At 41.4% G+C, this 27,300-nt stretch overlaps 1 protein-coding gene across 4 annotated transcripts in view; it reads right to left on the bottom strand.

The window, feature by feature from the left end:
- The window catches only part of DIP2C (disco interacting protein 2 homolog C), a 689,547-nt gene that overhangs the window by 63,544 nt on the left and 598,703 nt on the right, over positions 1 to 27,300 (bottom strand). For all 4 annotated transcript variants that reach the window (XM_077491128.1, XM_077491125.1, XM_077491127.1 and 1 more), the window contains 5 exons: positions 23,123 to 23,234; positions 19,126 to 19,235; positions 15,056 to 15,186; positions 11,303 to 11,471; positions 8,882 to 9,052 (listed from right to left, as the gene is read on the bottom strand). In XM_077491128.1, coding sequence (XP_077347254.1) covers positions 8,882 to 9,052; positions 11,303 to 11,471; positions 15,056 to 15,186; positions 19,126 to 19,235; positions 23,123 to 23,234 — 693 coding nt within the window. The remainder of the gene's footprint in view (positions 1 to 8,881; positions 9,053 to 11,302; positions 11,472 to 15,055; positions 15,187 to 19,125; positions 19,236 to 23,122; positions 23,235 to 27,300) is intronic.

Here is a 27,300-nt window from a genome sequence, read left to right as displayed (position 1 = left end):
CACAGCGCAGGGCGGCTCTGGCATTCCGGCCGGAGGGAGCGACGTGTCAACATCTCCTGGAGAAGAACAAGAAGAACAAGAAGAAGAACGGAAGGCGACAGCGGCGACAGCGGCGACAGAAGACCGGGCCACCGCCTGTAAAAGAGCTACAAGAAGGCGCGGTGGCCCGGCAGAAGAACCGAAGGCGGCGACAGAAGAACGGAAGACGGCGACAGAAGACCGGGCCACCGGACCAGGCGCGGTGGCCCGGCAGAAGAACCGAAGAGGGGGACAAGACCCCCGAAGTCGGGAGAAGAGGCCGGCGGCGGGGAGGAAGAAAGCCGGACTCCTCCGCTGGCAAAAGAGCTACACACACATAGCGGAGGAGTCCGGCGAGAAGACCCCCGAAGACGGAAGACCCCCGGCTGTGCAATAAAATATTTTTTTCCCCTGTGTTGTGTTTTTATTTGTACTTTATTTCACAGGTGAATGGGTAGGGGTACATTGTACCCCATACTCATTCACATAGGGTGGGGGGCCGGTATCCGGGGGCCCCCTTCTTAAAGGGGGCTCCCGGATTCCGATAAGCCCCCCGCCCGCAGACCCCGACAACCAACGGCCAGGGTTGTCGGGAAGAGGCCCTTGTCCTCATCAACATGGGGACAAGGTGCTTTGGGGTGGGGGGGCCGCGCGGCCCCCCCTTCCCCAAGGCACCCCCCATGTTGAGGGCACGCGGCCTGGTACGGCTAAGGAGGGGGGGCGCGCTCGCTCGCCCCCCTTTCCTGGCCGGCCGGGTAGCGTGCTCGGACAAGGGTCTGGTGTGGACTTGGGGGGAACCCCCACGCCGATTTTTTTCGGCGTTGGGGTTCCCCTTTAAGCCCATTCCAGGCGGCGGAGCCCGCGACGTCTCCTTCGCGGGCCCCGCCTACCTGTACACGCGCTTGAAATGGGCGGATTTGCCTCCTCCTTACGTGGGCGAGTCCGTTCATTTCAAAAGTTGAGCGAACTGTTTGCCCAACCTTGTTCGTCAAACAGTCCGCTCGTGTGTGGGCAAGTCCGCTCATGCAAATTTTGAGCGGACTGTTTGATGAAACTGTTTGCCGAACAAGGTTGGGCGAACAGTCCGCCCGTGTGTACGCGGCCTAACGAGTCACATGACACCGGGGAAGAAAAATGGCTAATTGGCCCTAATTTGGACATTTTCACTTAGGGGTTTACTCACTTTTGTTGTCAGCAGTTTAGACATGAGGGGACAGCAAATTTACACTGTAATACAAGCTGTACAATCACTCAAGCTGTACAGTGTTGTCACATGAAAAGATATAATAAACAATTTCCAAAAATGGGAGGGGTGTACTTACACATACATACATTATATATATATATATATATATATATATATATATATATATATACACACACACACTGTATATGTATGTATGTAGCATTACTCCCATAGGGGCCGGTGGTAATGACTGTTTTTCCCCCAACGGTATAGAGGCTGCCAGTCACCCAAGCACTTAGACCCCTTTCACACCACACCGCCCTTTGTGTCGGCGGTAAAACGCCGCCATTTTTAGCATTTCGGCCGCTAGCGGGGCACTTTTACCACCGATAGCGGTCGCGAAAGGGTTAAAACCGCCGGCAATACGGCGCAATAGCGGCGTTTTGCCGGCGGCATTACAGTGCTGCCCCATTGATTTCAATGGGGAGCAGTGGTGGAGGAGCGGTAAACACACCGCTCCTTCACCGCTCCAAAGAAGCTGCTGGCAGGACTTTTTTCTGACGTCCTGCCAGCGCACCGCTGTAGTGTGAAAGCCCCATGGTGCAGCTTCTTTAGGGCGGATTGCAGGCGCTATTTCTAACACTATAGCGCCTGCAAAACGCCCTGGTGTGAAAGGGGTGTAAGTCCATACACTCCAGCTACAATGAATTGTTCTAGGGGTTGTCTTTTTGATAATTATTGCTTTAAGAAACTTTAACAGGAGAGGGAGGATTGGGGCATGGGATACTCCAAAACTATTAGTACTTAGCAAGTACTAATCTTCTCTTTAAGTGAATGTAGGGCCTCCAAACCCCCACAACTAAAGACCAAGAGTCAGGTCTTTATGGCATCTGGTTACCTTGCGCTAATGTAAATTGTTGGTACCCAGAGCAGTTCCCAGAACACTTCACAGTAACAGGGATTCGTTTATGGTCATTACTCACAAGTACCCAGGGCAGCTGCCACATTCCAGCGAGTCAGCACCCCTCCAGACCAGGTCCCTTGTGGTGAGGTTCTGCAAACAGAATCAAGCACAGTTCATATAGGCCAGTGGTGGTGAACATTGGCGCCCCAGATGTTTTGGAACTACATTTCCCATGATGCTCATGCACTGCACTGTAGTTGAGCATCATGGGAAATGTAGTTCCAAAACATCTGGGGTGCCAAGGTTCGCCATCACTGATATAGGCCCTCAGTTTTGGCACTTCTAGGGGCTCAAGAGCTGCCAGACTTTAGTCTGGCAGCTCCTATGAGTCGGGGACCCTCCTTGGGAGAAGGAACCCTGCTCTCCAAGGACTCAGACTATTTATCACTATTCCAGTGCCCTGCTGTACACTCCTCTCCAGGGATTGGCTGGAACTTGAAGAGGATGGATAAATATCCAGGCTGGTGGATTTGAATCTACTGCCCTAAACTGGATGCTTCTTTCAAAGGCAGGGGGAAGCAATCAGATTTCCAGCCCGTGAAACCCTGAACAGGCCAGGACAAACGATCACTGTTCCCTTGATTACAGAAGGAGCCTAAAACTAAAGGCTACAGCTACACCCCAATTCCAAAAAAGTTGGGACGCTGAGTAAAATCGACATAAAAACCGAATGTAATAATTAGCAACTCTCATAAAATGGTATCAAATGTTTAAACTTAGAAAATGTACCAATTTAAAAGAAAAATCTAAGTCTCTGAATCTTTTGATATTATGTACTATAGCTGAAGATATATTTAAATTCTTTGCAATTTTATGAGGAACATTATTCTAAAATAGTTTGACAATATTAAAAAATGTAAAGTTATGCACTCTGGTACCAAAATACACATAAAAAAAATCAAGAATAACAAAAAATATTAGGAGGGATCTGGAGATGGAAAATCAGTGATGGAAAAGGACCTGGGGGTACCTGTAGATCACAGACTTAGCAATAGCATGCAATGCCAAGCCATAGCCAACTAAATATTGTCATGCATTAAATAGGGTATACACTCCAGAGATAATTCATAAATTCTACCTCTTTACAAAACACTGGTTCAGCCTCATCTTGAATTTGCACTTCAGATTTGGTCATCAATCCAGAGGAATGATGTTGTGCAACATAATTAATAAGGGGGGGGGGGGGTGGAGGACCTAAGCTATGAGAATTGATTACATAGATATGATGATATTTTACAAATACATTAAGGGTGACTTCAATAGCTAATAAACTGTTAATTTAATGTCCTTGAAGAGGACATGTGGCCATGATCTGAGGTTAGAAGGAGATTTAACCTTAAATTCAGAAAAGGGTTCTTACAGAGCAGTAAAAAGTAGAACTACCTATTGGTACTAGCTGAGAGGATCAACAACGTCAAAAAACTTTTAGAGGACTTCCTCAGGAAGCAGAATATACAGGGTTATAGGAATTGTTGAGGACAAAAATCACACACATACGCACACATAGGTTGAACTGGATGGACCTGGGTCTGTTTTGAATTTTATAAATTATGCAACTCATCATGTGAAATAAAAGAATTAAAACAACTTAAAAAAAACTGAAATTGCAGCATACAATTATTTCAGGTCAATATTACATTTTTAATTCAAAATGTGTACATATTGAAAATGCGTCACTGTTCCCTTTAATCGTACAAAGGAAGGCCTTCTGACCCTAGTCAAATAATCTTTAAAACCAACATCAATACTGTGAACTAGTGTTTTTAATGACCGCTCCTTACAATATTCACATATGATCTTCAAATGTATAGTTCAAAACAGATATTCACCTATGATCCTATTAATAAACCAATTCTAAATGCTAGGTGACACAGGCAACCCAAAGTTAATGTAATTTGAGGTTTGCGGCAAATGTAAGCCAATATGTTATACATCTTTGACAACATATTCGATGTGCAGCTTTACTGTGATGGTTTACCTTCTGAGAGCTCAGCTGTGTTTTGCTTATTTCATATTTTCATTGTTATGAGTATGCAGTTTTCTCAGTTATTAAGTCTACTTACAAATAGTCATGGGGGACCCTTTAATTTAATACATGAGTCTAACCCAAAGGAGAAAGAAACCATTGTAAAAAAATTCTCCCTTGCTCATACTGAATCTTATCTGTATGAGTAGAATATGAGGTATCCTAAGGGCTAATTCACACCAGTGTGCTGTGTGGTCTGGCGGGATTACTGCAGTGCTGATCTCAGTGCATCGCACGGTTTACTTTTTAAAAAATGAACTTTTTTGAAATGTCACCCAGAGATTTCAATAAGTTTGATTGGCCACTGCGTGGTGTGTGGTGGTGGATTGCTGCACATTGCACTGCAAAAAAGTACCGCATGCAGTACTTTTTTCAGCACACACGGGTCACCACAATGCAGTGGTATGAACTGGGCAACATGAGACAGGGCATTTTGCCTAATCATGCCGTGCACCGGAATAGCCACCCAATGCAGTCCTGCCACACCCACACCTGGTGTGAAAGAACCCAAAAGGTGGAGGCAAAAGAATGCAAATGAAACTAGCAGCTAAACCAAAAATGCATCATATATTATGCAGTATGATGCAGTCTGTCCTTTGCATTAACACAGCTGTTTTTTTTTGACCCCCTCCCCGCCAGTAAAAAAATTAATTTCCCCAAATCGGTTGCTCTAATAACTGCTTTAAAAAGTGTTAGCTGAAGTATGGTCTCTAATTTGTCACTTACTTTAATTATGGAGATGAAAAAGGAGGGCACAGGGGTGTATTAAAAAGGTATATTTAATTGGAAACAAAACAATATAACAGTAACTGTAGGTGTACAGAGGTGTCAGAAGTGCAGCACAACACCCCATACTTTAGAAAGTACTGCCAGTAAAAGTTGCCACACTGGTTCACTGGGTCTCCTCCCTGTATAGCATAAATGGCTGCAGAAAGAAGTGAACAGCTGCAAAAACTATGTTTAAGGTCACTGTCCCTTTGTCAATCTCATAGCCTCCCCAGCTAGCTCCCCCAGCCAGCCAGCCCCCCTAGCCATAATTAGAGCCTCAGGCTCCAATCATGTGCTTCTAAAAATAAAGAAAAACCTCATTGGAATCCATGTGTCTGGCACCCTGCATGAAGATTAGGGGTGGGAGGCATGGATTGGTGGTGGTGGTGGTGGTGGGGGGGGGGGGGTGGCGCCCCTGTACCTTGCATGAGAGGCCACCACTGTTATGTGCACTACTGTAAGAGATTTTCTTTTAAAATGTACTATCATGTCCACAGGGTGACAACAGCCTGAAGTATTAAGAGTGGTATGGACTCAAGAGAGATATCACTTTGCCCCTGTACAAATTATTAGTAAAACCTCATCTGGAATATGCTTTTCATTTTTGGGCACCAGTTCTCAAAAAGGATATCAGGGAACTGGAGACAGTGCACAGAAGGGCAACCAAACTGATAAGAGGCATGGAAGAGCTCAGCTATGAGGAAAGATTAGAGGAACTGAATTTATTCTCTCTTGAGAAGAGGCGATTAAAGGGAGATATGATCAACATGTACAAATATATACAGGGGTTCATATAGTGAATTTGGGTTTAAGTTCTTCACTTTAAGGTCATCAAAGAGGACAAGGGGCACTCTTTACATCTAGAGGTAAAGAGATTTCATCTCCAAATATGGAAAGGTTTCTTCACAGTAAGAGCTGTGAAAATGTGGAATAGACACCCCCCAGAGGTGGTTCTGGCCAGCTCAGTAGATTGCTTTAAAAAAGGCCTGGATTACTTCCCAGATGTACATAATATAACTGGGTACCAACTATACCCACTATAGGAAAAGTTGATCCAGAGAATATCCGATTGCCTCTCGGAGGATTAGGAAGGAATTTTTTCCCCTGCTGTAGCAAATTTGGATCATGCTTTGCTGGGGTATTCTGCTTCCTCTGGATCAACTGTGGGTATAGGATTGTGTATTTGGGATTGAAGGACTTTGGGAATGGGATTTTTTTTTTTTTTGGTTGAACTAGATTGACTTGTGTCTTTTTTCAACCTGACTAACTATGCAACACTGCTGGAAGATTTCACTGCAGAGCGAACAGCACTGTTGCCCTATTACAGCAAGTTGAGAAATAGCGGATCTACTCGCAGGATCAATAGGTAGTAAAACTATGAGAGACTATAATAATATATTATCTATATATTATTATATATTATAATTATATAATATATTATTATATAATATATATATTAATATATATAATATATTATAATAATATAATAGAGACTATAATAGGAGAGACTCAGAAAAATAAAAATCGCAGAGAAACTGCTAGTGACTATATAAACAAAATCTAGAAATAGCTCCTGCCCATCAGCACAAGAAGGAGAAATAAACAACACACCAGTCAGTTTCTGAAACTTCAGTGCTGTTTGTATTATGAGTTTTAAAGTCCCTTATCTGTTAGAGGCAAACTATAAGGCCTCATGCACACGGACGTTTTTACAGCCGCTTTTTTGAGCGTTTTTTGCAGCTTAAAAAGGCCTGTCCATGTTAGTCTATGGCTTCATGCCCACCTAGGCGTTTTTGAGCTGCAAATGGCATAGGCGTTTTTAAGCTGTAAAAAAAACCCAGGACCAGTGCGTTCCCTGGCGTGGAGCTAGAGCTGTAAAAACGCGAATCGCGGGAAAACGCGCAAAAACGCGCATAAACGCGCAACATATTTTCTTTGTTTTCTGAGTGCTATAGCCAAGAGATGGGTTTCTTTAAAAACGCTACTTAATGCTAACGCTAAAAAACGCGCAAAAACGCCAATGCAAAATGCGGTAAAAATCAAGTTTTTTAACGACGATTTTTCCAGGCGTCGGAGCTAGCTTTGCAGCCAGTTTTTTAAAACGTCCGTGTGCATGAGCACTAAGGCCTCATGCACACGGACGTTTTTACAGCCGCTTTTTTGAGTGTTTTTTGCAGCTTAAAAAGGCCTGTCCATGTTAGTCTATGGCTTCACGCCCACCTAGGCGTTTTTGAGCTGCAAATGGCATAGGCGTTTTTAAGCTGTAAAAAAAACCCAGGACCAGTGCGTTCCCTGGCGTGGAGCTAGAGCTGTAAAAACGGGAATCGCGGGAAAACGCGCAAAAACGCGCACAAACGCGCAACATATTTTCTTTGTTTTCTGAGTGCTATAGCCAAGAGATGTGTTTCTTTAAAAACGCTACTTAACGCTAACGCTAAAAAACGCGCAAAAACGCCAATGAAAAACGCGGTAAAAATCGCGTTTTTAACGCCGATTTTTCCAGGCGTCGGAGCTAGCTTTGCAGCCAGTTTTTTAAAACGTCCGTGTGCATGAGCACTAATGATTTTAATCTGAACTCTGGAGAAATGGAAAGTCTTCCCTTGCAGTGGTGCTGAGTCCACACTGCATGGGTTAACTGCTCATTTATATCTAGTATGACTGGGTACAGCAGATTTACTTACCTGATCTTCTGCTCCCACAGTCTCCTCCACACTGCAAGACAGATCCCAGCAGCCTCTTCTCCCCTACACTTTGGCGGTCTAGGGTCCTCTGTTGTCAGCAAGACCAATGCAGGTCCCAAAGCTCTGAGGAACAGTCTATTACCAGAGCATATAGGAGTTTTATCTGCCAGAGTAGCGAAATATCAAGTAAAACTGCTTTTCCCATCTCCTAGACAGAAAATAGCTAGCTAGGAGTTAATTAATGCTCTATAAGTTATTTATCACAAATATGCAGTGCTACTCCTGTAAAGACATCTGGTAATAACTATTCCTTCCCAAATAGTACAGAGCCTGCTCATGACAACAAGCACCAGTACATGCACACCATCTCCAATAACTCAGTCCAGGTAATGGCTTTTTTAAATGTATTATTTGAAGAACTATAAATAGTAGAGGGGTCAGGGTATGGGATAGTCCAAAACATTGCATAGTAACAAAAGGACACTCTTTCCCGCAGCTCCCATACATATATTCTGCTGAGGACACGGGGATAGCCAGTATTCTGACACTCTAAGAGAGCCATCTCAGTCCATAGCTACCTCTGGCATTTACATCCCAAAAGCACACGATCAAGGGGATCACAATTCAGGGTCAGCACCTAGGACAGTTGCACACATTCCAGCTTCCTCCGGACGCTTCCCAGTGAGGGAGACAATTTTCCTCCAGACCAAATCGCATAAAATGAAGTTCTACAGCCAGCTCAATACATTGCTTCAAGTTCTCTACAGACTGCCTCAAAGGGGCAGCAACCCAAGAGGCTTTGAAACCCCACCTGTTGAGGAAAAAACATTCTCTCCAGGACTCCAAACTATTTATCAACTCTCCAGTTACCTTCTGTACACTCCCCTTAATGGATTGGTTGGTCTTTGGACTTTACCAGCCCTATGTTCTGGAAACTTTTTCCAGAAGCAGGGGGAACCAGCCTGTGAAACCCTGAACAGACCAGAACAACCATTGCTTCCCTGACTATAAAAGGAGCCAAAAACTAAGTTTGCCCAGCATCCCATGCTTTTTTTTTAAATCTGATGTTTCTGAAAACTACAAGAGCCATTTGGCTACAAACGCAGCTAGAAATAAATCAAATTCTGGTGCAGTAGACATGCATGATGAAATTGAAAAGATAATTGCAGATTGTTAACTATACTTTAAACATAATATATTTGCAGGATGATAAAAGAAGAGCAGGCAATTCACAGTACCTGTAAACATATGGCTAGGTTAACCCTGCAGCCAAATGATGTGCTAACGGCCCTTGGATGGAGACCCAGGTCTTTAAATAACTTTGAAAAAGACTGGGTTAGAGAAATTCGAGGACGCTCTTCAGCCACGACCACACAGGTCCGTACTCTAGAAAGGTCCAATCCCCTAGCCTACAAAACAAATGCCAAAGGTTATTATTGCACCACAAACACATTATAACCAGAAGACAACACTACAAGAGTCGAAGAGAACAAAAGGAAAACTGTGATTAATCCTAAACAAATCACTAACAAATACAGAATTGGTTTTCCAGATTTTAAACATCAATAGTAAAACATCCCATGTGTTTAACAAGGTGAACAAGAGGTTGTGGAATTATAGGGGATTTATAAAAGACTGTTAAAGAGGAAATGTAATAATTTTGCTGACTGTATCTCGGTTTGCTTACATACCATAAAATGTGCGAATGATATGACTTACAGTACGACCACAAACAGACAAAAGGGGGAAAGCACTTCATAAATATGACATGTTTTAAGAACTCGAGAACAGATTGGTGTCTAATCCAAACACTATGTCTGCCAATACCGTGATTTGACCTGAATGTGATGTGGACATACCTTGGTTTAAGGAGCTCTATTTCTTTTATAACTATGTTAAGTATTATTAATGAAACCTTGTTATTAATGTGTTCTGTGCACATTTCCAGAAGGCAGGCTAGGTGGTTTGAATTTCCTTCACAAAAAATTTCCTTTAATTCAGGCCACACAAAGGTGAACTCTTAAATCTGACCCAAAAAGGACAAATAACACCCATTTTACTTGCAAGTGAGACCTAATAATGGTTTTGCTGGATCGAAGCACATACTGATCAGATCCAAGAACCTATAAACTACATTTAGCATGGGTGAGAAATATTTCCTTGATTCAGTAATTGCTATTATCTAAATAGTTTTGGACGCCCCTACACACTTTAATTTTTGATTGAAGTGCCACTGTTATCATAACACATGCTTATATATATAAAATATTAAAATATCTTTTTTTAGAAAACTTCATGGTAAAGGAAAAGCAAATTCGTATAGGTGCATGAATGTCCTTTTCAATGCCTTCTTTAGCTTTAGGGCCTTCTGCTAAGTACCGTTGAGTACTGGCCCACTCTTTTCCACATTTCACTTACGTTAATTAAACACAATGGGTGTGTACAGCAACCAATAGTTAGTTACTGGGGGGGGATGGGGGGACAGCCCGGGGGGACAGGCCAGCATATAAATGTGATTTCCAAAGTTGGTAATTTCATATTTGAATTAACTCTGTTGTGGAGATCAAATTATGTACCTGAGGGTCTCCACTTTTCATACATTTTGCAGCTACACAAATTTTGTTCTTAATGAAGCACTTTCTTTAATGCTAAATTGAACTTTTTTTTTAAGTACAATTTATACGCGCTAACAAAATTCCAACATAAAATTACATTGGCACCAATTTCAGCAATGTCTTAGAGGGTGGGTTCTGGATTGTGACTTAATACTGTGTGCACAAACCTGCTCACTCTGAGCATAAACTATCCTGCGATTTCCAGCTCAATTTCTACATTGTTTATGCACTTCAGAGTTCAATACAGAAAAAAAGTGCACAACCACCACCCCAATGCTATGGAGATGAAGGGGGGGGGGAGTCATGTACTTTTCACACACTTCCTGTCCTAGGGTAAGAATAATGCAATAATGCTCCTCCACACATAGGGAGCAACAGGGGTACTTTAGAGAAAATACAATAGATAACCCCCCCCCCCCCCCATTCCCTCATAACTAATTTCATGAGATAGTTGATGATGAAGGGCTGTGTCCACACTTGGTTTCTTAGGGTCACCAGTGGCAGAAACCAAGGTGCATTCTCTACATTCTGTGCATTCTCTACATTCATAACAAAGCCAAGCAAGGGAGTACAAATACATTGAGTCTCTAATGATTACAGTAGATGACTGCCACAGGTAAGCCGAGCTGGAAATTGATCAACAAACCTACCATGAGACGGATAAAAAGATGGTGCTTGATTCAACATTATAGCTGTATAGTGAAATTACAGTTTTGGTTAGCATGATCCATTAAAGAAGATGTAACCCTAAAAAAAAATGCCCCTGTTCCTTTAAGCCCTTAATGGCCGGAAGAATTTACCCCTTAATGACGGGCCATTTTTTGAGATACGGCACTGCGCCGCTTTAACTGACAAATGCACGGTCGAGCGAAGCAAAGAAAAAAAGAAAGACACTGCATTGTATATCTTGCTGTAACAGCGGGGATACCTTTAAGATTTTGCTTGGAAACATAGATATAACATTATATGCAGGGGGGAGAGCAATGATTTGACCATACGTTACAGAGAAAAAACACTTGACTGGGGATAAAATGCTTGCATTACCTTTAAGGATTCGGTCTGCAAGCCAAGTCCCTTGGTACAGAGTTCCATTACAGAGTAGGAACAGAATGTGTCTCTGACTTTGTACTGACTCACAGCAAGAAGCCACAAGGCAGGATTGATCTCCAGCTCTGAGGGAGGAATCAGAATAGACTGGTGTCCTGAATACACGCTGCAAAGACATGAGACATATTAGCATGCACTCTGAGTCAGGCTGCAGTATTTTATTACATGAACATTGCTGACTAGGCAAACTGCTGTGACCCAAACATAGCTATTAAATCTAATTTACTGTTTTATGTCACTAATCTATGGTGTGTTTCTTATTTGCTGACATACAGGACAGGGCTGAGTAATAATAAAACAACCTGAAAGTTGAAGATGGGGTTTAAAGTCAATACAACATCAAGTTTACTGCTGATCTCATTCTGAAAATGCTACTTGTTTAGCTTAAAGGGTTCTTTCGTTTTTAATGGCTTTTGCCAAAAACCACCCCTATGCATTACAGCATCCTTAGTACATTAACATGTAGTGGCGAAATTTGTGACTTCTTAGGCTGCTGATTCCAATGCCCTCCCTTCTGTCCTGCAAATGGCCTTGGATGCTTAGCATGGGCAACTCACAAATAAGCACTTGGGCTTCACTTCATACCCAGGCATGTGGAATTCATGCTCTCTCACAGCTCAACATGCTGTGAGAGTAAAAGAAACAAGCCACGTCCACTTTTGTGATTTTTTGGGGCCACGTATCCAACTCTCGGTGCACCTGCCATCTGCAGAACATGTGGGAGAGCAATGGAATAAGCAGCCTAAAAAGTAGGCATTGTTTTACAAAATGTAGCACTGCATATTATGTGCTGAGGATGTTGTAAGGCATAGGGATGTTCTTGGCAAAAGTAAGGTGAACTAACCCTTTAAATCAGGGCTCTCCAAACTGCAGCCCGAGGGCTGGATGTGGCCCTTTGCTTGCCTTCATCTGGCCCTTGAGGCACTATTGCTCCTAATCCTAATGATAGGAAGCACTATTCCTCCCACTGATATCAACAATGGGGCACCATTTCTTTCACTAATACCAATGATGGTGTACTATTCCTCCTTCTACTGATGACTAACACTAAGGCCGTGTTTATTTTCACTGATGCTCGGCCTCAGGGCATTTTCTACACCCAATGGCCAGAATTCAGCCCCCCTAAAGTCTGAAGGACAGTAAACTGGCCCTTTGCTTGAAAAGTTTGGCGACCCCTGCTTTAAATGCTTTCAGATCTCGAGCCAAAAAACAGCTAACAAAGACATAAAATCTTATCAACATGCATATTCTAGATCAGTGACTCAGAAGAGGTTGAACATACTCAGAAGAAGGAAAAAAAAACAATGGCGGTATATATATTCATTTCAGTAATGATTTCCTTTTGTTAAAAGTCTAGCGACATAATGGTAAACCTAAGCCCTTGTACATACGATCGGACATTCCGACAACCAAATCTGTTGGATTTTGTCCGAAACTGTTGCATACACACAGTCGGACAAAGTTGTCAGAAAACCCGATCGTACTTAACGTGATGGCGTTATTTCGTTAGGACGGGACTACGTTCAGGCTAGTAGCCAATAGCTTTTGTCTAGGAATTTGATCTGAGCATGCGTGGCACTTTGTCCGATCGGAATTCTCTACACATGATCGGACAAAATTTTATAGCCCAGCTGGAAAACTTGGTCCGTCGGATACTCCAACGGAAACAGTCCAATGGAGCCCACACACTGTCGGATTATCCGACAACACGGTCCTATCGGACATTGTCCATCGGAATGTCCGACCGTGTGTACAAGGGCTAAGAGTCTGTATCGATGGGCATCCAACAGTTTTTCCACTCCTATACAAAGCTATAGCTATGGAAAACCTACTTGAAGCAGGTCAAATGCAGGTCAGAAGGAGGTCAACTGCAGGTCAAATGCACCTGTCAGGCACTTTTTTTTTTTTAGATCAATACAGATGAAACTAAGCTTGTGAGAATCTAGTTGTTCAAACCACATTCAACTAAAAATCTAAAGCTGGCCATACACTAACATAATCCTCCATCCAAGTTAAACACCATGGATGGAGGAATCTCCCACTGAGGTGACTGTATTCTGAGAGTTGGCAGCTGGCAAAATACAGTAGGTGCTACCAAACAGTGACTGCAGCTGATTGGCTGCAGTCACAGTTCGGCCCAGGATTATCTGTCATTTTCGGATTGAAGAATGTCGGGTGGTACAGTGCCTTGAAAAAGTATTCATAACCCTTGAAATTTTCCACATTTTATCATGTTACCAGCAAAAGCATAAATGTATTTTATTGGGATTTTATGTGATAGAACAACACAAAATGGCACAGAATTGTGAAGTGGAAGGAAAATGATAAATGGTTTTCAATTTTATTTACAAATAAATATCTGAGAAATGTGGCATGCATTTATGTTCAGCCCCCTTTACTCCGATACCCCCTAACTAAAATCTAGTGGAACCAATTGCCTTTAGAAGTCACCTAATTAGTAAATAGAGTCCACTTGTGTGTAATTTAATCTCAGCATAAATACAGCTGTTCTGTGAAGGCCTCAGAGGATTGTTAGAGAACCTTAGTGAACAAACAGCATCCTGAAGGCCAAGGAGCACACCAGACAGGCCAGGGATAAAGTTGTGGAGAAGTTTAAAGCAGGGTTATACTGCACATCACCCTGAACATACCACCCCAGGTGAAACACGGTGTGGTGACAGCATCATGTTGTAGGGATACTTTTCTTCAGCAGGGACAGGGAAGCTGATCAGAGTTGATGGGAAGATGGATGAAGCTAAATACAGGGCAATCGTAGAAGAAAACCTGTTAGAGTCAGCAAAAGACATGAGACTGGGGTGGAGGTTCACCTTCTAGCAGGACAATGACCCTAAATATACAGCCAGAGCTACAATGGAATGGTTTAGATTAAATGTTAATAAAATGGTTAATATTCATGTGTTAGAATGGCCCAGTCAAAGTCCAGACCTAAATCCAATTGAGTATCTGTGGCTAAACTTGAAAATTGCTGTTCACAGACGCTCTCCATCCAATCTGAGAGAGCTTAAGCTATTTTGCAAAGAAGAATGGGCAAAAATGTCACTCTCTAGATACCAAAAAGACTAACAGCTGTAATTGCAGAAAAAGGTGGTTCTTCAGAGTATTGACACACTTTTCAGATATTTATTTGTAAAAAAATTTGAAACCCATTTATCATTTTTTCCGTCCACTTCACAATTATATGCCACTTTGTGTTGGTCTATCACATGCAATCCCAATAAAATACATTTACGTTTTTGGTTGTAACTTGAAAGAATGTGGAAAATTTCAAGGGGTATGAATACTTTTCAAGGCACTGTAGGGTGCCAAAACTCAATCAGTGTATGGCCAACTGGAATGTGAAAAACACAAAATAGTATGTTTCAGCAAGTAGTGTTTGAATATAAAAACGTATAAAAAAGTTGAACTAGGCAGTTAGAAGAGATTACTTATGTGTATGCAGTACATATTCACAGACCAATGTAGATCTCAGCTATCTATCATGAAAGCACAATGTAGTAAACGTCACTTCTCCAAAATAAAACTATAAGATTAATATTTGAATAACTTACAAGCAAACAAAAAACCCCAGCACAGAATTTATGGGTTCACAGTGAAGAGTACACCACTAGTGCACCTTTGAGAAATTTTGGACAGAACACATTTGATAAAGATTGCACATGTAAAACATACCTACAGAGGCACCACAGGACAAAGCCCAATCCACAGTAAGGATCCAGACATATAGCCACCTCTCTGGATGGGTAGAGTTCACACTGCAATTTAATGGATCGACAGAAGGCACTAGTGGCTGCATGGGACATCTAAAAGCAAACACTCTCTGTTATGACCGGGCCTTAGAATAAAGCACTTTGGTAAGTGATTATCAGACAAAACCACTAGAATAGAAGCAACAAAAACGGCAACTGTCTTCCAACTAGAATATAAAACATACAAGGCAAAAAAAAAGCACAAAAAGGCAGTACTGGGTTAGCATTTGCAATAAAAAGAATGTTCTACAGTATACTGTATATATCTACATATACATATAGTATGAGTAAAAGCTATATATACATATAACTACCATGATGTTAGATCAGCTTCCTTTAACCCACTAAATCAATTAGAGCTCTAATGCTTTGCACCGTGCATGCTTATCAGACCAAGGCTAAACATGCCAAGGCCACACAGGGTTGCCTGTTGGAAGACATTTTTCCCCTGCTGGAGCAAATTGGATCATGCTTTATTGGGTTCTTTCTTTTTGCCTTCCCCTGGATTAACTGTGGGTATAGGATTGTGTGTGTATATATATATATATATATATATATATTTTTTTTTTTTTTATTATTTTTTTTTTTTTCCCTTCCATTGGTTGAACTAGATGGACTAGATGTGTTTTTTTTTTCAATCAGACTATGTAACTATGTGGGGTTAGCAGAGGTTTGATCTCATTAGCGGCCTGCTTTTCCTTCATTCTCTAATCACAAGTTAGGGAAGGAGTTGAATAAGACAGCAAGACTAAAGCAGGCATTTTTTCCCTTCAGTCACACATCAGATGTAAAAGTAACATTACAATGATCTGAAGGGGGAAGAGCTGAAGTCCGCCGAATAACAAGAAAAAACACAAATATGGGACATTAAAGGAGATCCGGAGATTATGAATTGTGTCTGGGAATTCTGCTTTATGAAAGAAGGAGCCATTTTACCATCTATGCTTGAACAGTGTGACTGATCATGTCACTACAAAGACCCTTCCACTCAGCATACAGGAAGGAGAACGTGAATGGAGTTCACAAAAAGTTCCAATTGACAGTAGGAGGTAAGGTAAGGGTCTGCAATGAAATTTCGTTAAAAATCTTTACAATGAATATCACTGTTATTGAGAGAATTGTATTCTTTTCTCACAACAAAAGGGGAGTTAAGTAACATCTGGTAATAAATCACAAACCCCTATGGCACCAAAGGTGTTACTAAGGAGCATTATGATAAATTTGGTGGAGGCCCTCATTTAAATTTTTAGTATGCTCCTAATGAACTGAAATAGAAGGCTTGGCCCCAGCTCCTGAGCCATTAAATCTTTATGATAGAGCAGAACATTTTTTACTACATTGGTTGCCTGACTTGGAAATTATAGCTTGTTAGAGCAATCTGTAACAGATTTGTTCTGAATGCAGTTTGCGGTGAGTAGATACAGAACATTTAGAGAAATTACTTTTCCAGGAAAAAGCTGCAGTATAAAGCAGGCATTTTAAAACTGCGGTGGAGCTGTCACACAGTTAGGCTCTCCATGTATTGGCTTCAGCATACTTCACATAAAAATTAGGACTTTAGTTGTCAATAAGAAGAAGAGTTAAAAAAAAAAAAAAAAAAAAAAAAAAGAACCAACTGCATAAATTAATGGAAAGCTGTGTATAGATTTTAGAATGCATTCGTTCATAGCTCTCCGATAGCTCTCATGAGAGCACTGTAGGGTTATTTACCTGAACCTAAAATCCTAAATTAACTCGTGTGGCTTCAATACAATCGGAGATGGAGAAATGGGAGTAGTGGAAGGGCTAATAGAGTAGAACAATAGCAACTGGGACAGGCTCTGTGTGGCCACCAGCAGGCTTGGTAACATCCATAAACATGAGATCATATTTATGGCCATTAATTTATGCCTATGTTTTACAGTCTATGGTCACCCCATAGTTATTCTAGTGACCACTTAAAGTGAAACTAAACCTCTTAATGAACAATAATTATTTTTAATCATCATACTGGTAGTCTTCATAAATACATAGGAAGATATAGAATATTAATTTGTTTTAAACTTTAGTTTCTGCCCTAGGCTGAAATGATGCGATACATCCTAGAAGTCTTCATGGGCATTTCTTTTTCTTCTGGAGGTGGGGAGGAGGGGCTTTCAAATATAAACATACCCTTCTGCCTGCATTCCTGAGCTAAGGGCATATGGATTCCAGGCAGTAAATGCTAGGTCAATAATTTGCCCTAACTCAAGATGGCCACGGCTAGATATGCTAGAGGGGTGTTTTTTAAAGTGATTTCAAAATACAAAAAAGTATGAAGACATGGATATATGGGGGACTTTGCTTTGAATATGAAAAAAGTAAACAGCATTATCATTTTGTGGTGCTCAGATACAGTTAAATTCTGCTTTAATTTAATAAAATTTTATATTATAGCTAGTAGTAATTAGTCACATTCAACTGAACCTGTTCTAGAATACAGAAAACGTTTGTTGTTTATCCAAACAGCTTGTTTGGTTCTAATGAGCGTCAAATGAGATGGTAAAAAGCCATCTGAACTCTAAATCAGGCATCTCTAAGTGCTAATACTCACTTTTTACCAGAATTCCCTGGGAATTGCAAACGCGGAGGCAATTTATTATAGGCCAAAGCTGAAACTTCTAAGTTCTATCAAAATTTAAATAATAGTTCACTCTGACTTTTGGAGCTTTCTGAGGGCTCTGGAAATAAGCTAAAGCAATGTGCTGGCATCTATGGACACCTTCTTTGGATTCAACTTGTCAAGAGTATGGGGGAGGTTTAGCATCTTTAAAATTGCCAAACATAAATGTGGTGCTTTCAAGCACATGAATCCGAACAAAAGCCATTGAAAAACGTGATTTGGGAAGCTGCAAGCTGTTTTTAAAAAAGCACCGGGGCACAAGAAAAGTGCACCTAACCTTATAGGGTTCTATCAGCCACACCTCCACTGAATATTATCCACAGCAATGAGACAGAAAAGTTCAGCTCATCAGCATACTCCTAAAACTGTAGGTGAAAAATAGGCTCTGCCACCACTGCTGGATGAAGACCTTAAGGGGTCTGGGGCACGTCAAGTTCAAGGGCCCCTTAACAAAGAAATTAGATTATATGAAGGTCCTCTACTCTCTGACGATTTCATTGATCACTCTGCTATGTTGTTCTGGCCGAATTCCAATCCAGGGCACATGCCTGTCCCGAATCTTCTAATTTCGGGTAAAATTTGCTTACAAAGTATTTCCTTATGCAAGATCGCTGAGTATCGGTTTCTCCTCTTGACCCAAACAGGGTCAAGCAGGGGGAGTGAGCTTCTCCCTCATGTTTCTCACTGCAATACATTGATATTGGTCACCAAGGTCACTTCCACATAATGGAGTCAGGGCTGTTGCCTGGCACTTTCCAACATTTTTCTAACTTTTTCCTTGTCCCACCCACTTGTAAACAAGGCAATCAATTCTGCAACCCAGTCATGTTAAAACATCTCAAATTGTAAAATAATATGAGAATTTGAAATGTAAAAAAGCTGTCAGGAGCCCTCATCCCTTTATTGGCTCCTAAGACAGGCTTAACTCTTCCATTGTCAAGAAAGCCTGAATCTCAACTTTTAGGGCTTTATGAGACCCAACTGCACATGGCTGCGCCCAGTCTATGCCCCAAGCCCATTGCTTATAGGGTTCATTCGATTCTACAAGCAGTGGTCCCACTGTGCAAGTACACTCAGCTGTTTTGGCTAACACTGTGAAATCCTATTGCCTTATACCGATCATGTGCAAAAGGCTTGTAAAGCAGCAGATGCAGGTAGGGCATGGTGAAGTGGTGCGCTCAAAATCTTATTATGAAGTGGTGTCATCAACGCAAAAGTTATAATGTAGCCAGTGGCAAGCACAATCTTTACACTAAACTAAAATTAACACAGATTACATCAACTAATTATATCAAGGCAGGAAACATCCAGAGTTGTGCAAAAGTAGTAATAATATGCGGTTGTGTACATACCTTTACCCCTGCAAGCATTCCAGTTGTAGATACACTAAAATCAAGATAAGCCAACGTTTCTGGGTCAGAGGGCTTGTAGATTTGGGAAGGTCTTTTCTTTGGCAAATCATCTAAATTCAAAAAGCATAGATAGGGTGCAATTATTTCAATGATATTTTTATTTTGCTCAAAAGGATTACATCAGCTCATGTAGTAGAGGGTATCATCTTTACTTTCTGAATACCTTGCAGTCAACCACAGTATAGCAAAATGTAATGTTTGACTGTGTTAATAATGGAGAATGCTGTAGAGCCTCACTGTATCTGATGTGGAGGGAATGTGATCATAGGGCCGTACACATGGGACGAATATTGGGTGGTATCAGCCGGTCCAACAGAAACCGGCAGACATTCGGCCCCTGTATATGGCGGGCTGTCCGACAGAAGCCAGCCGAACATCCGGCTTCGGTTGCAGGGGAGTGAACGCAAAAAAAAGGTCTGCTGATTGCCCACCAATCAGCGCTTCTAGTCAATGGCTGAGAACGCTGACCGGTGTGTTCTGGCAGGGTGCAGCCCCCTATCAGAACACAATAGCTCAGCAGGGGACATCGCTGTCAGTTTTTTATTGTTTAGCCTGCTGGATTGAGTGCAAAAAAAAAAAACTGATAGAGCGTACCAGGCTTTAGACAAAGGCAACCTCATACACTGTCCCTTGCTGTGGCTTAACCTAGTTCCAGGTGCTGCCTTTGTCTTTTACTTACATACATGGGTGGCAAAGTAAGATGCTCTGAACCATTTGTAGACACAAGCTTCCACAAGCCCTTTCAACCCCTGGCAGATATGTATTCATGAATATATCATTCAATGATTTTTTTTTAAATACAAACAGCCAAATTTGACATGCTATCAGCCTCTTACAGTCCCCTTTACAGCTGAGCTCAGTCTGGGAACATCCAACAAAGTGAAGAGAGATAAGCTCATCAGTTTTCTGTTTCTCCTTGCACTGCCCAGTTACAGGCTGAGTGAGGGACAAGACCTGTAAATGTTACTTAGGCTGGCCATACACGGTTCAAATCTCAGCTGGTTTAGCAGTAACCTGCTGAGATTCAAACTGTCAATGGGCAGGCCAAATGTACCAAGTTGATCGATCAACTTGGGTACAACCAGCCTACTGTATTCTCTTATGATTATCGTAAGCAGCTGCTGTAGCCGCTAGCGATAATCACTATCTTCTCCCGCCCCCACTTCGCTGCTGGGAGAAGACAATAGCCCGGCAGGAGGGATTCCTGGATCAACATCTGTGTTAATGGGGGAATCAAGCAAATTTCTCCATGTATGCCTGGCCTTAATGTCAGCATAGAAAAATCCTGTCTTCTTCAGTGACAAGCAAGGCTGTGTAAATCTCAGAACTGGAAGGATAGAAATATAAATCATCTGGCAAGTAGCTCCACAAGCAAATTTAATCTGTGTATTCAGCGGTTCATCAGGCAGTTTTAAAAGGCTTTGTATCTTCTATAATTTCATGCCATTTTAAACTAACAGAATGATGGTTACCAAATAATCGTTATAAGGTCTGTAAATACAGTTAGTGTGCTATGGAAATGATACACAGTAGTTACTGTTGTACACACAAGGGACACCTTCCATGTTTGTTTAATAAAGAAGTTGAAATAAACCATACTAAAATATAATTGCAGAAAAATCCAAACTGCTTGTGTAAAAGAACCTTTTAATTCATTTTTCTCAAGCTGTTTTTGTAAAGTATGGCCTCCAGACCTGGCCAGGGATATCAGTCTAGGGCTATTTTCCCCCATTGCTGTGGCATTATTATCATTGTAAATAAAACGCAGGTCAGGGATGCTAAGAATTTGTAGGGAAACTGCAAGCAATAGAAATAAAATTCTATGTTGTATACACTCCCCCGATGCTTCTAAATATCACATATTCCTTATAAAATTGTACTGAAATTTTAAGACTCCACTGAGATTTTGCATGAAAAACAAGCATAACTACATTTAAACTTAAAGAAGAAGTACAGTAAACTATGTTTTCTTTAGGAGAATAGGGATTTGTTAAATCAGAAGATGCTCACCTCTGAGCTTAGTAGGTCAGTTGTGGTTCATGTGACCTAAAGCCATGATGGCAGTGCTCTGTGGTCTATAGTTAAATTGAACTGATGTTGGGGCACACAATGCAGACCCACTGTGGGTCATGTTAACTGGAGCCAGCATGTCAATTCATATAATCCCAACTAAAACTCTGCAATATCTGTTACTTACAGGTCAGAGATACAGCAAGTTTCTCTTTATTAACTGTTCCTACTATGCTCCCCTGATGCCTGCCTCATCTATTAAATCAGACCCTTTCACATTCAGATTTATTTAAAAGGAAACTATTAAAGTGTCTCTAAAGTCTAAAGTCATTTTTTTTACCTTAATGCATTACTGCAACAACCGCTTGCTGACCAGCCGTCACAGTCTTACTGGCACAGCTGGGCGAAACGACATTATGTTACAGCGCTTCACATTCTGGCCACTAGGGGCACACGCGCTGGCAGTGCGTGCCTGACCCTGATGCAAGTGCCCGGCTCCCGCTATCGCTTGTGACAGAGCAAGAACCAGGATCTGTGTGTATAAACGGTTCTTTCAGGGGAGAGGAGACAGTTCATGTGTTCATGATGAACACCGATCTCTCTCTCCTCCTAGTCAGTCCCAGCCCCCCCACAGTTAGAACACACACTAGGGAACACAATTAAGCCCTCGATCGCCCCCTCTAGTGTTAACCCTTCCCTGCCAGTGACATTTACACAGTAATCAGTGCATTTTTATAGCACTGATTGCTGCATAATTGTCAATGGTTTAAAAAAAATTTGTTAAAAGTGTCCGATGTGTCTGCCATAATGTCGCAGTCCCAATAAAAATCTAAGATCGCCGCCATTACTAGTATAAAAAAAAAATAATAATAAAAATGCCATAAATTTAGCCCCTATTTTGTAGACGCTATAACTTTTGTGCAAACCAATCAATATACGCCTATTGTAATTTTTTTTTACCAAAAATATGTAGAAGAATACATATTGGCCTAAACTTTTTTTTTGATAAAAAATGTGCGATATTTATTATAGCAAAAAGTAAGAGATATTGGGTTTTTTTCAAAATTGTCACTATTCTTTTGTTTAAGGCGCAAAAAATAAAAGAGGCAGAAGTGATCAAATGCCTTCAAAAGAAAGCTCTATTTGTGGGGAAAAAAATGACGTCTATTTTGTTTGGGTATAGCGTCACACGACCGCGCAATTGTCAGTTAAAACTACTCAGTGCCGAATCTTCTGGGGGCAAAGTGGTTAAATAAAAAAAAAAAAGACCCACTACTTGACCTACCCTGCCCAGTCCCTAAAAACTTACCTGGCTCTAGCGCGGTCTTCGGCTCTAGCACTGCTTCCTTCACTTTCTGCTTTCACAGGAGAAACTGACAGCACCGACGGGGGACACTCAGAAGAGTAGGAAAGACTTTTCTGTGTAATATTGTTGCACAGAGCAGGTAAGTAGTACCCTCTTGTTTTTTTTAGCATTTTCACCCCCTTCCTGTGACAGTCGGTCACTGGCTCTCTGCTCTGCCCCCTCCTCACTCACTGGATTGCTGGGCTGTGGTGGGGGGGGGGGGGGGGTGGGAGCGTCTGGCCCAGGCTCTCAGTGGCTCTCTTAGAGGCTGAGCTTGGTGCCGGTTAAGACATGTGGGCGGATTCCGACCATATGGTCTCGAGCTTTCCTGAGCATGGATGGGCTTCAGCCCGCTGAAACAAGCTTTGGCTGTATTTCTTTTTTTTAACTATGATAGTATTCTAAAATACTGTAAATGTAGCGCCCATTAACTTTACAGTATGAGCACAAATGTATAATGCAAAGGGACATCTCTAAAGGGTAACAGCATTTTTAGAAAATATTATGGGTTCAATTGGCTATTTTGGGTACAAATCTTAAACCTCCTTGCGATGTTCCTAGAGACATAAAGCAAGTTCTCACCAGTGTCCAGGATCGGAGGCCACGTTCTAACATCTACGGCTGCTGCTGCCTCTCTTGACCTTAGCAGTTTACAAATGAGTTGCGTCGTCATTAAACAGGCAGAACGACTCACCTAAGAGACAGAAGAGAAAGAACACAAGTAATTCATTATCTCTGCTCACTATTCTTCTATCCCAGCACAGCTCTCTAAAGTATTGTATTTCCCAGAGAGGTTCTGCAATACCAATATTCTTCTTTAACACGTGTTCGGTGGACAATCCAAAATAATGTGCTCTATTATGACTATGTCATAAACACCAAGCTTGGGAAGTCTGGATTTGCAATCAGTGAGGCGTGAGTATAAGAACTTTCAAAATGTGGGAAAAACATCAAGTTATACTTGCACTAAAATGTATTTGCATGAGAACAACATGCTAGCAAGTCCATTATAGGGTGACTAATCCTTCCTGCTCCATGTCAGTTTAAAGAGCTGTCAGAATTTAAGCTTTTTAAGCCAGAGTGCTTACTTAGAGGATGAAAGGTGTGATTTCCTGTTCAAGCTACGCATAAAAATACATTATTGGTGCTGCTCAATGTCTGTCTGGTCCTCTAAAGCATAGATGTTCAGTAATCCATACTGACAAATCAGATCTCCTTTTTTTGGCACACTAGTGTAGTCAGAGCAAGATTGCTGAGTGGGTTTGATTGGTTACAATGCGATGTGTTCCTTGCTAACTAAGGTGGACTGTTTCGCCTTTTTCAATTATGCTCTGCAACTCTATCCTGCTACCAGAATAGAAATTTGCTCTGTTACAATTTTTAGTAGGCATACAAAAATATTGTTGAACTTTAGTGCTGGCTCCTTCTTTCCAGAAAAAAAAAAATACAAAAATAATGCAAAAAATGGACAGATCTGTCACTAGGGAAAAATCATGAGCTTTTATTGAAATTTTGCCAAGTTGCATTACCGTGAAAAGGAAAAGTGAATTTAATGCCGGCCATACACAGTTTGAATTTTGAAAGAATTTTCTTTTGAAAATCGTATCTAAGAATTTTCGTATGAATTTCGCACCATTAGTGGGATGCAGCAACAGCCGATTTTCATGCACCAATCAAATTTGCGGAATCGGACATGTTGAACATTTTTTGAAAAACTAACAATTTTCTAATCAATAATCGGAGAATCCTGCGAGAAATGTAATAAGAAAAAAAATGCGCATGTGCAAGAAAAGAAAAGTTACGGAGAGAAAAGAAGATTCCCAGCCACGAAAATTCTTTTCTGTAGCAACATGAGGTGAAATTGAAGGCTTGGTCAGCCGAATTTCGAAAATCAATGGTGGCATCATCAGATCATAAACAAAACTAACTTTCTGATTTTGAAAAGAAAATTTGTTCGAATGTATGGCCTGCATAAGGAATGTTTTGAAGGGTGCAATGGGCTTTAAATGCCAACTGAGATTTACAGAATTCCTCCCATCTGTCTTGGACTTGTTTTTTCACAGCAAAAAAAACAGAAAAATATGAAGTGACTACACAAATTTGTTTACCAAAATACACGAAGATAAAAACACAAATGCAAAGAATACACTAAGGCCCCTTTCACACGTACGGACCATAAGATCCACCTGTTAGTTTTTTCAGGTGGACCTGAACAGATGCTCCATACAGTTCTACGGAGCGTCGGATGTCAGCGGTGACATGTTCGCTAACATCCGACCCCCCCCCCATCCAATCTCCAAAATCCAGACGGATGGATGTCCTATTTTCCATCCATCTGTTGGATCGGATAAAAACGGACAGGTGGTCCGTAATAATCCGATCCCCCCATTGGGGAGAGCAGCCTCTCTGACAGGTCCATCCCTGCACAGAGTGCAGAGACGAACTTGTCACCCGCCAGCTCAGCAGGGATCAACAAAGCCATCCCTGCTGAGCAAGCGGAGTAGTAAAAATGGACAGCCCCGTGTGAAAGGGGCCTTATGCTTGGTTCACACCTATACATGTGTGCGGGCCACAGGAAAAAAAGGTGCATGCACCCTTTTAAAAACACAGCCTGCAGGGAAATCACATCATGCGATTTTCCCGCAGTTCCTGCACCTGCAAACGTGCTGTGTTTTTGCATTCATGGGGGTGCCATTCTGGCCCCACACGTTTTCTCACAGCAGCTCATTTTCACTGTGGGTAGTTGCCAGTGCGGAAATCACTGCGATTCCCGCACCGGCAGCCATCTGCATAGGTGTGAACCGAGCCTAAATTAAATAAACTAAACCCAACTACCTCATTAAACCCTCCCAAAAACACACTCTCTAAATAATGAAGAAAACAAATGGGTTGATTTACAGAAACTGGAGAGTGCAGTATCTGGTGCAGCTTGTTCATGGTAGCCAATCAGCAACTAACTTCAGCTTGTTCAATTAAGCTTTGACAAAAAAACAAACAAAAAAAAAAAAATGGAATCTGATTCTGGTTTCTATGCAGTGTTGCACCAGATTTTGTATTCTTCAGTTTTAGTAAATCAACCCAGAAGAGTAGCTCCTTTTTTACCAAACAAATTGCACCTAGGTAGCTCAATAGGCATAACTTTTTTCCTTTTTGTCAGCATTTGAACAAAGGAAAAATTGGTAATTTAGTGGGAAATCACTTTAGCTTAAATCCTTCTTGTTATTCATCTGTCACTGCATGGTATGACTGAATGTAAGATCGTTTTCCAATCTTCCTTTTTTTCATTACTTTACTGGTTTTTATACTGTCACGTAGACTTATATAGATTTTAAAAGATGCAATTTTACCTAATTTAAATCTAGCACCCTTAAACATTAACAGGGTAATCTTACATTTATCAATATTTCTCAGAGATTCTTGTCAAATTTTGCACCAAGATCCTGCAGCATTGGCCACAATCTGCTCCAAGTTGCTGAAAGAAATCCTGGCAGTGTATGGCTACAGCTTCAGTCATAATTCTAGCACCATATAAGACAGCATGGCACATGCTTTATATGCACTATAAGTACTATAAAATCAGAATGAAAAGAAAAAAAGGAGCCTCTAAGTGCAGAAGTAAAACTTTATATTTCCCAAAAGGGCTAGAAACATTAACAAAAGGGTGGATGGGTAGGAGCACATCATATTAGTAATATGGCAGGTGGTCCGGCCTTCTGGTAGTCCCAGGGAGTCTCAGGGATATCCAGAGGTGTAATTCTATGGTAGCATATTCTGAAGTGGCTGGCAGATGGAAGCCACACCTCTCCTGGATACTGGGAAGACAGCTAGGCTGTCTGAGACAGCATGGAAGCCAAATCCAGAAAGTGACCTCAGAGGGAAGGGACCAACAACCAGATGGATGGCAAACCGGAAGTGATGTCATCAACATGCAACACATTTCGGAAAAGCTAACTGGTTCCTTCTTCAAGCAATGATTAAAGGTTAGTAGAGGCAGAGCTTCTTATGGTCTGTGGGCGGGCTTTGGGTGGGACTATGGGCGGACATGAACAGGACAAAGGGAAGCACCGAGCCTATAAAATGACATAATGAATATAAAAACAGTGTACTGGGGACACAAAAAGGAAAAACAGAAGACTGACATACAGGGAAAACGAATGCAAAGACATGATGCTAAAACAGCAAGAGCTATGTGCAATGCAATTAGCTAAGCACTAATGGATATGAGCAGCGCTATATGATATGAGTATGTTACATAAACATTGTGAGGGGAAAAAAAGAAAAAAGGGGAACAATACTAAAGTGACATATTAATCTCAAAACCCTCCAGGTGCCAGTACGTCCAAATACATTTCTCGAAAAGCTTACTCTCATTACATAGATACATCTTCCTTACCACGTCTCCCCATCCAGACAGACACAAATAAGGATGAACTACGCTTTATTACCCAATTCCATTCTTGTCATAAACAGATGGAAAAGACCAGCATCTCCTAATATAGAAAAGCGCCATCAAAAGCAAGGTGGCACCTAGTAAATTGAGAAAGAAACCAACACCTCCAGGTCATTGCCTTCCAAATTCTTAGCCATTACAGGCATGTATCAATGTCGAAAACCCTTGTGTAAGACTTGCCGTTTTGTCAAACATGGCCAGAAGAAGTTGTGTAAAAGGAAAAACATATCCTCTCAAGGGGTTTTAAACATTTTCAACCAACCCTGTAGTTTTTCTGTTTGACATAACCCTGCCGCCTTTTCTACGTAGC

This window comes from Lithobates pipiens, unplaced genomic scaffold (assembly GCF_037356315.1).
Source record: "Lithobates pipiens isolate NorthernLeopardFrog02 unplaced genomic scaffold, aLitPip1_a1.2 Scaffold_19, whole genome shotgun sequence".
In the NCBI taxonomy this organism is placed as follows: Eukaryota; Metazoa; Chordata; class Amphibia; order Anura; family Ranidae; genus Lithobates; species Lithobates pipiens.
The sequence above is the reverse complement of the archived record's forward strand: the minus strand, read 5'-3'. Positions and strand labels throughout refer to the sequence as shown.